This window comes from Blennius ocellaris, assembly GCF_963422515.1.
Source record: "Blennius ocellaris genome assembly, chromosome: 19".
Taxonomy (NCBI): Eukaryota; Metazoa; Chordata; class Actinopteri; order Blenniiformes; family Blenniidae; genus Blennius; species Blennius ocellaris.
The window spans coordinates 1,299,165-1,316,141 of record NC_137668.1 but is presented as its reverse complement, the minus strand read 5'-3'; the positions used below and the strand labels follow the sequence as shown (position 1 = coordinate 1,316,141).

The window sequence follows — 16,977 nt, the reverse complement described above, 5'->3', positions numbered from 1 at the left end:
TCTCCTCAGGCATTCAAGCAGAGGAACAAGTACAACGTTCTAGAATGGCCGTCCCCAGACCTGAATATCATTGAATATGTGTGGGATGATTTGAAGCGGGGCTGTCCACGCTCAGCAACCGTCAAACCTCACTGGACCGGAGATGTTTTGTAAAGAGGAATGGTCCAAAATACCTTCATCCAGAATCCAGGCCCTCATTAGCGGCTATAGGAAGCCTGGAGGCTGTTATTTTTGCAAAAGGAGGCTCTGCTAAATATTGATGTGATTTTTCTGTTGGGGTGCCCACATGTTTGCACTTGTTGCACATTTTCTGTTTATCCAATACATTTCATTTCACTGCTGAAATATTACTGTGTCCACCAGTTATTTGATATGTCAAAATGAAATTGCTGATCCAAACACCTAATGATTTATAAATAAAAACAACAGAAATTGTCCGGGGTGCCCGAACATTTTCATACCATTGTAATATAATATGATATAATCATATATATCTAGATGAAAGAAATTTTTTTAAAGACATGAAGATAATATGACACATTATCATAATATATATTATATTACATTCATATTTTGTGAATATTTTTTTTCTGTAAAACCAGATTTGGTTGGGATCAGTTTATGTAAAGAATGTAAAATATGGATGTCAGTAGAAAACCAATACAGACACATAGAAGACGTCCCAAAGAAAGACCAACTTGAGGACTTCAGTTCTCACTGCTGCACCGACGTACTTTAATTTCCAATTTCTTCCATTCCTTTATATTTGCGACACATGCATTGATTTTTTGACTTGACTAAATATTTCTGAGAACTGTGCAGGAAGTTGTAAATCCATATTAAATCCACATGACAACAGTTACTCGTTGAAGCTTTTTGTATTTTTTCTGTACTCCTGCCTTCATCGCCTGCCAGGAACAGTTGACAGCTTTGGCTCAGTTTGCAGAAACGGCTCCCTCTTCCTGCTCAGTTTTCACTTCTGACTGCACGATGGAGCAAAAAACCAAAACCAAAACCCTGATGGTAATGAGGTAAATTAGGCTTCTTTCAGTCGACAAAAACCTGCAACAGCGGCTCTACTTTGCGAGCCAAAGCATTGTAATTGATGAAGACGAGGATAATTATGCCCATTTGTCACATGGTGGAACTCCTCACTGCAGAGATAACTGAGGCTGGACAACTGAGCTGACCTACATAATCCATTCTGACCTAATAAACTCACTAAAAGACAAAATTAGGCCTGGATGTGAGAGTTTATATAAAAGAAGACATTAAAAAAAAGCAGATTTAAACGGATTACCACTTGTTTTCATTTAGATAGAAGCTTACACATTCCTACACAGCTTAGACTTCTCATTTAATTTAATTTAAAATGCTCTTAGCTGTTGCATAATGTTGCACATGAGGCTTTAATTACTTTGCGGGCCTAATCCCTGTGACGTCAGGGTGATGCAATGTGAACACCGACCACAGGAGGTCAGTGTGGCCTCACAGAAGCAGGATGCGAGGGAAGAACTCCACCAGCAGCACTGTGGCGCAGTCTTTCGACATCAATTACATCAAGCCGATCATAATTACACCCATGCCCGGATTATACAGGCAATTTGTCCCGAGGCACCAGCAGCCAGAGGGAAGCATCCAAAGTATAAGATAAGGGGGGAGCATGAAATACTCAAATTCTGTATTTTGAGAGAAATATTAGTCAAATAAACACAACTAATTGTAATGTTTTGTCTCTATATGATACATAATGTATGATATTGTTGTTTATCATAGTTTTTGGCGTTGTAAAGAATATGATTGCAAGGTTTTTTGCATGCAGGCTTTATATTAATGTAAATGACGTTTTCATGCAGCATTGCATTCAGACTTCATGTTTGTTAGAGTAGCTGTTCACATGTGGAATCAGTTCTGGTGATTTTGGTTTAAAATGTGTATTTTTAGGCCAATAAAGTTGATATATTCTTAATGTGTTATGAAACTCTAAACCAGGGTGGAGGTGAGGGGGTCACATCATTTCATCTTTAGTTGAGCCAGACCGGTGATATACTGCCACAATAACCTTTAAATATATACTCTAAAGCTTGAAGTGCGACCTTTCATATCTATCCTCTTGTTGGCTTTTTTTTGTTCTGTTTATCTCAACATGTTCATTCTAAATAGAGATGTAAATACTTACTGTACATTTTGCATTCGTCTTTTGTGTATAGGTGGTCATTATCCATTGTCCTGAACAATGCAAATATAGACATTATGTTATTTTATAACACTAAGACACTACATCCTATAATATTTAGATTTTCTATATTATCTATCTATCTATCTATCTATCTATCTATCTATCTATCTATCTATCTATCTATCTATCTATCATGGAATAGCCCCCCCCCCCCCCCCCCGATGCGGGTTGGACGCTGCGCCCTCCTCGCACACTCAGACTCGCCGCGCTCATCGGCAGTACGGTCGCAGAGAATCGCGCTCCTGGATCTGATTATCTCTTTATCTTTTCTTTTTTCTTTCTTTTTTTTTGTAATTCCCCATACATCTCTTTTCTGTTTTCTCCCCGTTTGGATTCCCTCCTTCTTTTATTCACACCAAACCTCGAGTGGCGACAGCATGAAGGAAGCCGTGCGTCTGGGATAGTTCCTTTTTTTATTTTTTTTATTCTTTTTCTTTTAAAAATTTTAAATGATGGTTCGCTTCAAATATCCACTCTCCCGGAGCTGCAGCTGAGGTTTCGTTCAACGTTCCCGGACTGGATTCTCAGCGTGATGGATACAAATGAGTGCGCAGTGCTTAAACTTTTTGTCATTGGACTTTTAGGTGAGTATGATGGGAGTTTCTCTTCTTCTCTTCTCTCCTCAATCCTTGACGCGAAGAGGCAGACGCCTCAGCAGCATCACTCTGATGTGTTGCAGAAATGATTGCGCGCTTGTCCCACATGGAAACAACCTATACGAGGATATATGCGCATATATGAAACCTATAAGCAGTTTATATGCGCATAGATGCTGCATATATGCCACATATAGGCAAAATTGAGATGCATATATGTGAATATACAGGCCATACTGATGATAGTTCCACATATACATAGCCCATATCTCACTTTGGTAACTGTCATACATTATCAAGGCAATAACTAAGAACTAACTAAAAAACAATTATGCAAGAAGGACATATAGGTGCATATATGTACACATTTATACGTGCATATATGCACGTATATAGGTACCTGAATGCACGTATATGTGCATTTATGTACATATAATATAGGAAAACGGCCAATTTTATATATGTCACATATGTTTATATAGGTTATTTCCATGTGGGGTGTGCCGGTGATCTGCACGTTTCCGTCCCGATGCGTTGCGGCGCGTGCGAGGCTGCATAAAGTGCAAATAAACGAGTCTCTCTAAAGAAGTCTCGGGAACACGAATCCCATCTCGTGGGCTCGCGTATTGAGAGGCGAGAGAGCGGCCGGGTTGCGCCGTGGCATCATGCCCCAGTGGACAGACCTGACCTATATCGTGGCCAATGGGGATTTGTGGATCTGGCTCATTTAGCTGGTGGTAAAAGGATGAAATCATGTATGAAATCATGTTTCATGTGGCGCCATGGCTGTGCCTCACCCGGGATCCACCGCACCCACGATGACATGTGAAGACATGGCACCAGACAGGCTCCTGCATCGACTCCAGTCTCTCGCTGGGTATTGATGGAGAGGGAATCTGAGTAATCTGAGTAATTCGGTCTCGTGATGGCTGGAGTAGTGAGCAGAGCCGCTTGAGTCACACATGAAGATGAGTTCTCTTTCCAGGATCTCACCACAGAGAGAACATAGTGGATTTTCTGGTGTTGTGGTCCAGAGGAGCGTTGATCTTCAGGGGTAAAAACGTTCATGTCAGAATCCACAGCTCGACCTGTTTTTTCAGCCGTGTGGGAAAATAAGCTTCTGACCGGAGGATGTGGTTCGTGTCCTGCCAAGACCTTCAGCCCCAGTTGCCCCGGACCTCCTCCATGTGACAGCTGCTCCCCTCCAGCACAAAACCTCAGTTATTTTCAGACTTAAGTCTTCCAGTTAGCTCCAATACCTTTATTCCAGTGCAGGGGTCTGCAGCCTGCAGCTCTGGGGCCACATGTGGCTCTTTAGACCCTCTGTAGTGGCTCCGTGAAGCTTTCACAAAATTAGATGTAAATAAACATTCACATTTTGTTACATTTACACGCAATAGAGATCTTCAAAAGGACTCTTATCTTTTGGCTAAAAAAGGATTGTAAAAAAAAATAAAAAGCACAGGCAAAATGGGGGAAATCTACAATAAAATGGCTACAATAAACTGACTTTACTAGAATTTTTAATAAAAATAAACCCTCAAAAATGGGACAGAAAAACTTCAGAAAGAGCCAAAAATGGTTAAAGCAGCTAACATGTCAAGATTGTCTACAAAAATGCGGAAAAAGAGGAGCCAAAGTGCTAAAATCAGGTATAAAAACAGGTCGAATGCAGTGAAATGTTCACTATTCTAAATTGCAGTACTTTTATCACAAATATATATGGAACTTTATAAGTGGTGGCTGCATCACTTTAAAGGTCTCCAGTTACACTTGATTTGGAGGAGAGATTTGGTTGTAGAGCTTGCAGACCCCTGTCCTGGTGTATAAACCCTGCAGCTCTGGATGTGGCTCTTTGGCCCTTGTGTACCGGTCCCCTGAAGCTCTTGCAAAATTATTCCTAAATAAACTTTTAATTAAAGCACACAGTGATTTTAACTCGTGGCTAAAATGGGCTTTTAGAAAAGGCACAACAAAAATGGCTAAAACGGGACAAAATGGCTAAAACCACAAGAAATGAGAGAGAAACTGCTGAAACAGCATCAAATAGAACCTTTTATCTTTCTTTTTTCTTCTTCATCTCTTCTTCCTTTTAATTAAACACAATCTTAAATAAAATTTTGAATAAATACATTTAAACTTTTAAATAAATATTTTTTTTCTTTTGAAAAAAAAAATAGATTCCTAAAATTAAAAACTAAATCAATATTTGGGGAAAACACACCAAACCACACAATGAAGAGCCGGCAAAACAGCTAAAATGTCAAAAATGTATAAAAAATTGCTGGAAAAGAAAGCTGAAACATCTAAAATCAGGTACAAAAACCAAAGAAAATGAAACATTTACAATCCTAAATTGTTATTGAACCTTCATTAAGGCAACATAAGCCAGATTAGGTTCATATATCGAAACTATATATCGAAACTTCAAGAGCCTCATGCAGAAAGATGACATACTTGCAGATTCTTCCCGGGACCGCCAGGAAGAAAGTTTGGAAACCAGATGTTGCATGCTCCAGAAAATCCCCAAAACACGTCACGCTGAGTCACTGCGATCTGTGAGCGTTGTAACGTGCGACCAGTGTGGTGCCATGCGGCCGGCGGAGACGAGAGTCCCCATCTGCACCGCACGAAAAACACTGATTCCCACTGACTGCCGAGCATCTGCTCAGCCCAATAAACATCCATTCATGAGCTCGCACAGCGAGGGGAAGACGCCTCGGGGTTCCTCTGCTCCACTGCCGTCTGAAGAAAGAAAAAAGGGAAAAAAAGATTCAAGATTCCCACTTTTCAAAATGCCGTTTATAGACGTGCACTTCAGCTCCCGCTGTGCTGACGGTGCTTCTCCATCACCCGGACAGTCCTCCAGCTTTACAAAGCATTTGGAAAATATTAACGGCAACTTCAGTTTCTTTCATTTCTTCAGCATTACAAGTGAAAGTATGTCGCTGAATCCCATTAAAGAAGATTAATTTCATCAATAAAAATCAATTGTGACTCATTACTGCCCAGTGGATCTCACCATCTGGATGAGAAATCCTCCCTGAAGCACATCAGATGATCTGAAAAGGAAAAAAAAAAATAGCTGATTAATTTCACGACGACAGCAGGTGTGTGGATAGTATAAGGCCACCGGTTCTCCAGACAGCCACGTAGTAACCCAGGAGGGTCACAGCAACGCAAAAGCCACAACACGAAAACACAATTTGGACCATCACAGTAATTTGTGATGAGAACAAGGTGACCTCTTGAAAAAGTTATGTGGCCCAAAATAATTCATCCGTCCAGCAGTCAAAGCAAACATTTCACTGTATTTTACTCCAGAAGGTTTGGCTGAGAAGGTTATGTTTTCATCTGCGTGTGTTTATTTATTTATTGCTTTGTATGTATACGCATGTATGTATTTGACCAACTTTACGCAAAAACTACTCGCCCGAATTGCATGAAATTTTCAGTGATGATTTTCTGGCCATCCAAGGACCAATAGATTCTATTTTGAGTTGTTGACAGCTGACCGTTTCTGAATAAATCCCATAAAATGGCAAGAAATGTCCCGTACAAAACAGAAGAGAGAGGCACCGCGTGGAGGAGATTAAGGGAGATCAGAGTCTGTTGCCATGGAGACGCTTCCTGCTCAGTGTTTCACACGGTGATGTGGCGACCTGACATAGTGAGTTAGCATCGATATGAGATAACGGCTAACCGGCTAGCGATGCTAAACCACTTTACAAAGCGGATCACGAAGAACGTCCTCTGTTCACTCAATCGTTTATTCTTCTGCCTTTGTACGTTGTAGATTTCACATTAGTGTTGCGTCTTTATGCATTTCAGGTGAGTCGTTCAGAATCTTGTTGCGGCGTTTGTATTCCCGGTGTGGCTTTTTGTTGTGCGTTAACGTGTGGAGCTCCAGTCCTCCAGGGTCCTGCATGGTTTAGACGTCTTCTGGTTGCAACACAACTGATTGTAATTGTTGATGACATCATCGCTCGGCTGAGGCGTGCCGAGGCGGATAGAGGTCTGTCAGTTGTAGTCGAAGTAGATGAGTTGTCGTGCTTTTGTCTCGTGCCTTATAAATTAATGTTGCAGCTTTTGCAGTCATGTTGAATTCCTGTTGCATTCGTGTTGCATTGTTCGCTTTTTCTGTTGTGTTCAATGCAGTTGTCTCGCAGACTATGAATTTATGTTGCAGCTTATGCATCCCTGTTGTGTGTCTGAGTTTGAGTGTTGTTTATGCACTCACGTTGAGACGTCTCTTTTCATGTTGCAGCTTATGCATTTGTGTTACACCTTTTTTTTAATCTGTTGTGGCTTTTGTATTTGAGTTAGAATTTGCTTTTGTCTGATGACTTCATGTTGTAGCTTAGTTGTGTGTGGATTTGTTCTTCCTGAAGCAGCTTTCAGAGCAGCTGCTGCAGCTTTTGTCCTGCCATTGCATTTGCGTTGCAGTTCTACATTCCTGTTGTGGCGTTTGCATCTGTGTAGCCGTTTGTAATTCGTATTTGCTCTTGCATTCACATTGGGGCTTCTGTATTCATGTTACATTGTGACTTTTCTTGTCCTGTGCAGTTTTTACATCAAGCCAAACTTTAAATGCCACCCTAAAATTACTTTCAGTAAAGAATTTGACAGTTGGCATAAGAAATATTATATGAGCTGATCACACAGGACAGATATTAATTAGAATTGAGCAAAAGGTGTTCAGAGATTAAGAATTACCTTGTCAAGTCACCTGATCCACACGCACACAGGAACACCGTCATTCTGTCAAGATCACAGATTTGAACCACGTCCATCAAATCTAGAAAAGCGTGCTTGATGACAGGCAGGTTGATGGCCCTTCCCGTCCATTGACATTGTTGTCCCTCAATTCGGCGGCGCTGCCACCACCACCGTGAAGGCGTGTGAAGAGCGTGATTAATCTTCCGGTGCTCCCGTTAAAGACTCACGGCCCAGCGGGGGCTTGAACTTCGCCTTTCACAGCCCATCTCGATCACACCGCATCGACTTTAGAGGTGCCTTTAGAGGCACCGGACACTTCAGGGACCCTTCAGGGACGCTTCAGGGACGCCCAAAGTGACTCGACCAGTATCTGTGAAATATGCCCTATAATCACTTTAGTGAAAAGCTCCAGGAACAAGAGACAGTGTAACTGGTTTTCACACAGATTAGCAGCCATGTTGAGGTATTATAAACTAAATAAGCAGGCCAGATTCAATAATACTGACTGATTTCACGATAACAGTGCTAATGCACACACCAAGAGGCTGCGCGCTCCCCGAATCAATTAGTTCCAACCACTGAAATGCAGTTTTTCTGTTTTCTTTTCATGTTTTTGTCTGAAATGAAATCAAAAGAACACAAATAAGAAACGAGACACACAAGACAACCAGTCTTTATTCTCTGCCTGTGAAGCATTTGGCTTCACTACATTCATGGTTCAGCCACACGGTGAAAAAAACCCCATCTTTTTTTTTCTCCCCAGCCTTCCCCACAGAAATTCCGTCCAGACGTCACTATGAACACGACTCAACACGAAGCTTCAGGGAATGCAGTACACATGCCAGGCCTTTAGGGGTGCTGTGACTCACCAAACACACCAAAAACGCAGAAGACAAAACACATAGATATTTAGAAGTGGATTCCTGCTCATAAACCTCTATATAATTCTAGTTCTATAGGTCTATGGCCGTACCCTTCCTCCTCCTAGCATCAGTAGCTTCTGAAGCTTGTAGTCCCTGATTGTTGTGGTTATTTGATGACATCACAGACTGCGGTGGGGGGAGGGGGCGATTACCTTGTATTTTTCCCATCGTCTTTGCTGTTTTTGCTGACTTTGCCGATGAGCTGGGGTTTTAAAATGTCCCCACTCTGGGACCCGTGTTCAAAAAAACCCACCTTCGCACTCCTAAAACAGCACCTCATGTGGACGACAGGCCAAAAACAGCTCGTTTAGACGTACAGGTTTCATGGCGTGGACGGCCCCTCGTTCTTCTTCACGCTAAGTGTGGTTTCCAGGCTTCTCGGAGGAGGGCAGTGCGCCGAGCGGTGGGTTTCCTGGTTGATCTTCAGTCACAGAGTCGGTGGTAATGAGTTCACCTGAAATGAGAAGCGAATTGGATGTGTAACTGGATTCTGAGTCTAATGGTGGCCGCCAATTAGCCGCCCGCAGCTCGTAATGACCACCAGTCGATTCGCTCTCAGTCGTTCAGCCAAAAGGTAATTTTCCACTGAAATGAACAATAATAGAAGAAGGAACAGGGAAAGGTTGAGGTTCAGGTTGAACATTTATAACTTATGAAGAGGAAAATCTCTCAGGGCTCAGTCTGAGGTCGACAGGTTGGAAGATAATAAGAGGAGTTGACTTTCCGGACACCTTCTGGCCGGACGCTCACTTCAGGAGCCACCAAGACGCAGAAGCTGCAGCTCGAATAACACGAATAAGGCTGCGACAGAACATCCAAGGCAAATATACACACCGAGCTTTGACAAGCAAGACAGATCACAAACCCCGGCTGTGCTTCAGCAGATTTAATACAATTCTTTAAGAGCTTCCAGAGGAAATATTTAAGGTTAACTGGTGTTGTTGTTTTTCAAATTTAGCCTGAAATCCCGCTACATTCCCAGACGAAAGACAACAAGCTTTCTGGCTCTACGTCGTACCGTGAGGCCAGTTCCAGGAGGACTGTTGTCATGGCAACCAAAGACGGCCTTGGATAAAATTTAGACAGTGTCACTTATTTGTGGTGATGGTGGTAAACTGACGAACCGATAGAAATGCAGCATGAAATGACGTACTGTATTTTGATATGTTTTGAACCAACATGCTTTAAAATAGCATTCAACATAAAAGTTAGCAGTTTCCCAACTTTTCACACAAATGTGTCCGACTTTTGCACATTTTCACATACATTGGATGAACTGGAAACGTGGTTGCACTTATTTGGTGAGATTTACTGATGGCAGATTTCTTGCTAAATGGTTCTGAAACACAAAATCTGCCAAGTCCAGCATGATTCTGCCTGCGTTTGCCGCGTTGCTGATCACAGTGTCTCGTTGCCAACCCTCTTGCTTCAGAGCTCCCAGGAGTCTGGAGACCTTTTGAGATTTGGCTCCAGCAAAGCCAAACGCTGGCAGACACAAGCACTGGGCTGCTTTCCAGGTCTGCTTTACATTCTAGAGTGACTTTTCAGCAGAGCAGGCAGAGTCCCGGCTCCCACCGTGATCCCTGATCTCTGTCAACCCCCATGTAGCCCCACATTGGGAATCACTGAAATGTACCAACAATAAAGTGTCAGGATTACTGGATTCTTCCTAAAAAGTACTTGATTGCCAGTTTCTGGGTTAGGGTTTCCAATCATCGACCAATAAGTTAATCTTTTTCAATAAACACAAGAAATTACAATTAATATTTGAGTATGTTTCATGGTTTCAATCCTGGTTACTGTGGCTGCATTGTTTTGTTTGCGGCTTTGAAAAGAGCTTGATTGAGGCATCTTTGAGTTGTTACATCCCGAGATCCTTTACGGACTATGGAGATCGTTTAAACCAGGGGTGTCCAACACGTTTTGCTTCAGGAGACACAGTCAGCCCAGTGTCATCTTGAGCGGGTCGAACCGGCGAAATAGTGCCAGAATAACCTTTAAATTTAAACCAGGGGTGTCAAACATAAGGCCACATCAGTGACGCTGCTCTGAAAGCTAAAAGTGGAACCAGACTCAAAGCCGTGCTGTCAGAGGGAGTTTGTACAAAAACACCCAAAATGTAACAGCTCGAGGAGTTTTTTTTTTTTTTTTTTTTTTGACATTTCACTGTATTTTACTCCAGAAGGTTTGGCTGAGAAGGTTATGTTTTCATCTGCGTGTATTTATTTAATTATTGCTTTGTATGTATACGTATTAGGGATGCTCGATATTGGCTTTTCTACCGATATCCGATATTCCGATATTGTCCACCTCTTAATTTCCGATACCGATATCACCGATACCGATATCACCGATACCGATATCTGCTGGCTTTTTGCATCAAAACTGTTTGGTAACAACAACATAAAATATCTCCTACTGTGGAATTAACACATTATGCCTAATTTTATTGTGATGCCCCACTGGATGCATATGTGAATCAAACATGGCTTTCCAAATGTACACACTGAGAAAACGCTAGTTTGTTAGCACCGACGTAGCTATTTTTCATGGCAGCATCGCATTATCTCAGCTTGTGTCTCAGTGTTGTGCCGTGATCGCAAAGTCTTAAGAAATGTGTTTAAAAAAAACCTTTTTTTTGTTTTTTGAGATTTTTGTGGGTTTTTTGTGTTGGATTGGAGCCTCAATTTAAATATTGCGCTTCGAGGCGACAGAGCTCGTTAAGTATTGTTATCGTCACACTTGCCAGTTTGATAAATGAAGTTGTGCAACATTGACATCTGTTCTTTAAAATAATTGATGAATGGATCCCAGTATGGTCCGTTTGATGGTTGTGACTGCAGCAGGGCTGCAGCGTAACATTAAGTCAACAGAAAGTTGATAACTATTTAGAAGAATGGAAGTGAGAGAACACAAAGGAGCTCCAAGCACTGTCATGGTCCTTGCTGTTATTCAACCTCACTAAAAGGTTCCAATTAAGGCCGAAGAGTCATTACTTCTGTCCACGCCTCAGTCCATGACTCAGCTTTGTGGTTTGAATGTGTGACTCTGGGTTTTATCTGCACAGCTTTCCCTTCGCTTTCCTTCAACGGCTTCTACTCTTTTCCTCTTTTGTGTCTCAGTCAGACACCGTGGCGAATTTATTTATTAGGTACGGCTCTTTGTTATTATATTCAATTTCAGCCAATGTTAACTTCATTTGAATACAGTGCGTTTATAAACCACATTTACAACAATCTTGTCTTTCTTAGATTGAGAGGGGCTGCTTGTGATAAAACGTTATAATTCTTTTAAACAGCTAGTGAACAGAGACACTTATTAAGACTCTGTCATTAACATACTTGTAAACAAATACAAGCAGAAGCTTCATTAGTTCCTTTTAGAAAATGAATGTTTTGTTGCTGGTTTACTGGAAATGACAGTTGATCTGAGTTTAGGGGAAACAAAAGGTATATCAGGTATATTTTCAAACATCAATACATCTTTCAAAGCATTTTAAAACCTCAATAAAAAGAAAAAGAATAGCAAAATAAAACAACACATCAATTCCTCTCTCTTGAAATAAAAACCCCAAAACAATAAGTATACTGGAGAAAGCTGAACCTGTCCTGCAGCTTTTTCTCCCACATTTCTTCTTTCAAATGGTAAATTAGAAGAGTTCTGATAGAGTTAATAATCAGAGACTCACTGCTTGTTGTTTTCATCTCAACATCTCATAGAAACACACCAGAACAAACCAGAACAGACTTTCGGTCAATCACTGAACAGGCCTGGCCAGGGGCCATTTAAGTCTCAGACATGAAATCATGCTGATTTGTTTAATTTTCTGTCAGTCGCTGTGGTGTTGATCAGAAACTAGATAGAGAAATCAATAAATCCTCTCTTTTATCAAAGATTGTTGATAGAAAAAGAAGCGACTACAGTTCAGGGCTCATTGTTTGTTTGTTGGCATCAACAGATTTCGACATCGTTATAGTTTATTTGTGTATTTTATTGAAAAAAAAGAAAAAAAAGACTCTCCTCCTTGCTCCCACCAGGGGGGCGGCGCCCTCTATTGGCCAGCCGCCACTGGTCAGACAGATGAACTTGTTGCCGTTGACATTTTAGACGCATTCAGATAGTTTTCCTCTTCAGCGTCACCTGTTTTTCCAAATGTTACAGAGTCTGACGTGAGGAATCAGACATTAAGGGATTTGTCCGCTAACCTCTGTTGATCCGTCCATTTGTGTATCAGCGATGAGATTTTGGCCGCAGCCGGGGCGATAATGCATTCCTCTGCTGTGCTCTGGCTTTTATCGCTCTCGCCCGTGCCAAGGGGCTGTAATTATTGGCCGGGACAAGTTGACATATTTATTGAAGTTCTGGTGTTGGGGGTGGGGGGGGGGGGGGGGGGGGGGGGGTCGGGGGTGTGACGTGTTGTTTGCCACTGCTGTGCTTCAGCGAGTCAGAAAAAAAAAGCACAAAACACAAACAAAAGTACAGGTTTTGGCTGAGGGTGAAAAAAAGACAAAATTGAGATGAAATGAGGGGATGGAAAGAAGTCGCCTGATGCCAGATAGCCTGCGTTCGCCACCGGCCAAATCTCTCCGTGACAAAAACGGATTCATCCGTGAAGAAAAAAGTGAATTTAAATCCCTCGATTGACACTTTTTGGCTTGTTCTGCGAAGCCAAGCAGCCTTGTTTTTCTTGGAGGCCTACATAATTAATGCCACGATGTACAAATGTTTGGTCTTTGTCGGATGGAGTGTTGCAGAGAGAGAGAGAGAGAGATTCAGAGAGAGAGAGAGAGAGAGAGAGAGAGAGAGAGAGAGAGAGAGAGAGATGGTGCAAAGTGGCTTCGGGTCGATTTAATGTTTTGATATTAAACGCTTGTCTGAGACTGAAGAGGAGAGCGTGGGGAATACTAATTAAATCCCCCAAAATTCCGCCACCTCTTTAATGCAGTCTTCTTTGCCGCTTGATTATCTTTGTTAACGGAAAAAAAAAAAAAAAACACCCCAACAACTCGTGGAGTGTGCAGACTCTCACCAATCACTGCTGTAATCGTGTAGATGTTCCATTTCTCGTGCCCCATCCCGAGCAGGTCGGATGAGACTCTTCTGTCGCGGCGCTCCAGGGTCGAGGGAACGTCGGTTGCAAGCAGCTCCGGCTGCTGCTGCAAACAAGCCACGACGGCTCACGAACAGATGGATTCTCCCCACAGGGGCCTATTTTGCCGAAGCTTGGCTGTAATTTTCCTCTCCGCGTGGTAAATGGACTGCATTTATACCGAGTCGCTGCAGCGAAAGCCCTTCACCGAGCCTCACATTTACCCGCGACGTGCTGCTCCACCGCCGCCCCACATACGAACACGCTGTGTAATAGCTTGAGAAAAAAAAAGAAAAAGAGAGAGAGCAATTTCTCTGCAGAAAGTCCCCTGTCATGGATTTTTATTTTATTTCTGTCTATTTTTGTCAGGGCCATCTAGGACCCCCCCCCCCCCCCCCACACCCACACACACACACACACACTTCTCCCCCAACCCCCACCCACTTCCTGCTTTTGTTTGCCAAGTACCCGGAGTTTCCCTTTGCTTGTGTCGTTGGCCTTCCTCTCTCTCTTGCTTGACCCCCACCCCCCCACCCTCCCACCTCCACCTCCACCCCGCCCACCCTCCCACCTCCACCAACCTGGACGGCTGGGTGCTTAAACTGAGGGGTATTTTACCCATGATTCATTGCGCTGCTGGCATTCCAGTCATCGATCATCAGGTGCGTCGTTCTGATCACTTTCATGTGCAGCACCAACTGAATGAGTGGAGCACAGCAGTCCTCTGTGATTCTGCTCAGGCGATCGTCACCACCAACTATATCCAGGGGGTCTTCAGCTGGGGGGGGTCCTCTCTCTGCTTTATGGATCCCCTCTTCTAAAGCTCTATATTCCTCTGTCATACATCCATCCAGCCACAGCTCCATTGCCCCTCCCACACCAGATATTCATCCATTGAGCCACACATCTGTTGCTCCATTAACGTCTCAGTCGGATGGATGGATGGATGGATGGATGGAAAAATGGATGATTATCGATTCATTCATTCATCTTTCCCTACATGTTTCTGTCATCCACCATATGCATCATATTTCTCTCATCTCTCATGCACGTGTTCATCCGTCATCATTCTTTTATAGATCATCTACTACCTCCATCCACCCATCTATCCATCCACTCATCTATCCATTCATCCTTTCATGGATCATTTGTCCATCCATCCATTCTTTTATGGATCCATCCATCCGTCCCTCCCCCACTCCCTCCATCTATCCATTCATCCATTCAGCTATCCATCCATCCAGCCATGGATCATCCACCCATTCTTTCAAGAATCCTCCCTCCCTCCCGCCCTCCATCCATTCATCTATCCATCCATCCATCCCTCTCGTCCTCCCTCGCTCGCTCACTACCTCCATCCATCCATCCATCCATCCATCCATAAATCATCCATCCATTCTTTCATGGATCCTCCCCCCTTCCTTCCCTCCTTTCCTCTTTCCCTCCTTCCCTGCCTCCCTCATCCATCCCTCCATCCATCCATCCATCCATCCATCCATCCATCCATCCATCCATCCATTCACCAGAAGTTGGAGTCATGAAGTGGAGAAAATCCATTTAGCAAAGAGAGAACATACAGACTTATATACTTGATCCCTCCACCTCACATTTATTTTTCAACCCATTAATCTCCAGGTTTGTTTACATAAATCTTCCAATAAACAGTCCACACGGATAAAGACGGATCAGATTAAGTTGTGGGCTGTCAGGGAACCATTTTTGTAGATCGTTGCTCATTTTGGATTCAGTAGACCTCTGAAGGGATCAGGACGCTCCTTGGCTCTGGGGGTGACGTGGGGGTGGAGGTGATGGATGGAGGTAAATGAAGGAGTTCCCACAGCTTTTCCAAGCATCACATAAACGTGAGGAGTCTCTTAAGAAGCGCGCCGGCCGGTTGTGATAAAACAGGTGAAGAGGTTTTACTGAAATGGATCCAGGCGTGAGAAAAGAGCAATATTCAGCCTCCACCTTCCTCTTCAATCTCTTTCCTGTTCAATCTCTTTCCTGTTCAATCTCTTTCTTGTTCAATCTCTTTCTTGTTCAATCTGCCTCATGTTCCTGCCTTCATTTCCGCCAGCCTCACCCGGCACATCAGCCAGCAGGTCAGAAAATAATTACCCAAGCTGTCAATCCCTTCCAGTTCCTGGAGCTTGTTTTGGGAGAATAGAAAAGCCACCGCGTAGTTCCCACTTCAAGAGAGCTCATCTGCGGCGAGGAGAGATTTCTTTTGTCTGGCAGTGGCATTGCCTCCAGAGCGAGTTGAATGCAGTGAAATAATTCCCGCTGAGCGTCTGGCAGGTCCGTCCCTCCTGAGGCTGCCGGATTCTCAAAGCTGGAATGAAACGTCTCACGCTGAGGCCGCTGACAGCTTGTGGCCGAACCCGGAGACTCCAGGCACACGAGAGGAGATGAAGTCTCACGTTCACTCCACGGCGCCTTCAAGTGAAAATGGAAAAACTGTGGCAGCAGTTTTGGGGCTCTGTTTGTCTACAATGGTGCTCAGTGCTACTGGGAGTTTTTGAGAGCGGCTCCCAAGGTGAAGCCCTTTTGAGGTGTTGTGGAAATGTGGGAAAACACTTTTTGAAAACACTCTGATCCCGTCTCCGTGGAAGTAGGGGAAAATGCAACGCTTTGAAAATGCTCTGACTTTGTCATCATGGAAACAGGGGAAATACAACTCTTTGAAAATGCTTTGTCTCCATCGCCATGGAAACAGAGCAAAATGTAACTTTTTGAACACGGTCTGACTTCGTCATCATGGAAACGCAACTTTTTGAAAACACTCTGACTTCATAGTCATGGAAATGCAACGTTTTGAAAATGCTCTGACTTCGTCATCATGGAAACAGGGGAAAACGTAACTTTTTGAAACGCTCTGACTGTTGTCAGGAAAACGGGGATAATGCAACCACAGCCGTAGTCAAGGGTTCTTCTGTAGCTGTACAAAAAGGGCAATGCTTCCTCCAGAATGTCACGATTACCAGTCCATATTCTCCTTGGACTCGTAGTTTTGTAGTTGACAGTCACTTTCCAAGTAATTGAAGAAAATTATTCAGAAATAAACATTATCTTTTTTCCCACACTGATTTTCAGATATGGCCTCATCTCCTGGCTAAACACCCCTGAATTAGGTAAAACAGCTAAAAAAGCCAGGATGAATGGAATAGAAAAAAAGAGTCAATATAACTAAAACTTTTGTAACATAACATGTAAAATAATTAAGTAATACAGGAAAGAAAATGTCAAACTTAAATGATTAAAAGTTGTTAGTATAGCTATTTTCAGGAAAAGACAAAAAAGGAAAAAACTAAAAAGAAAAGGAAAAACAATTAAAAATTGTTTATTGTGTATTGTTCTCTGCACACACATGCGGTTTCATTTCAAAAACCAACAACAGCACCCACTAGTGGC

The 16,977-nt window shown here is 42.8% G+C and overlaps 1 protein-coding gene across 1 annotated transcript in view; it reads left to right on the top strand.

The window, feature by feature from the left end:
* The first annotated feature begins 2,627 nt into the window (after positions 1 to 2,627).
* Positions 2,628 to 16,977, top strand: part of LOC308143814 (receptor activity-modifying protein 3) — a 42,623-nt gene continuing 28,273 nt past the window's right edge. Inside the window, exon 1 of the mRNA XM_080514736.1 lies at positions 2,628 to 2,823. Within this exon, the coding sequence (XP_080370862.1) occupies positions 2,772 to 2,823 (52 nt within the window). The 5' untranslated portion in view covers positions 2,628 to 2,771. The remainder of the gene's footprint in view (positions 2,824 to 16,977) is intronic.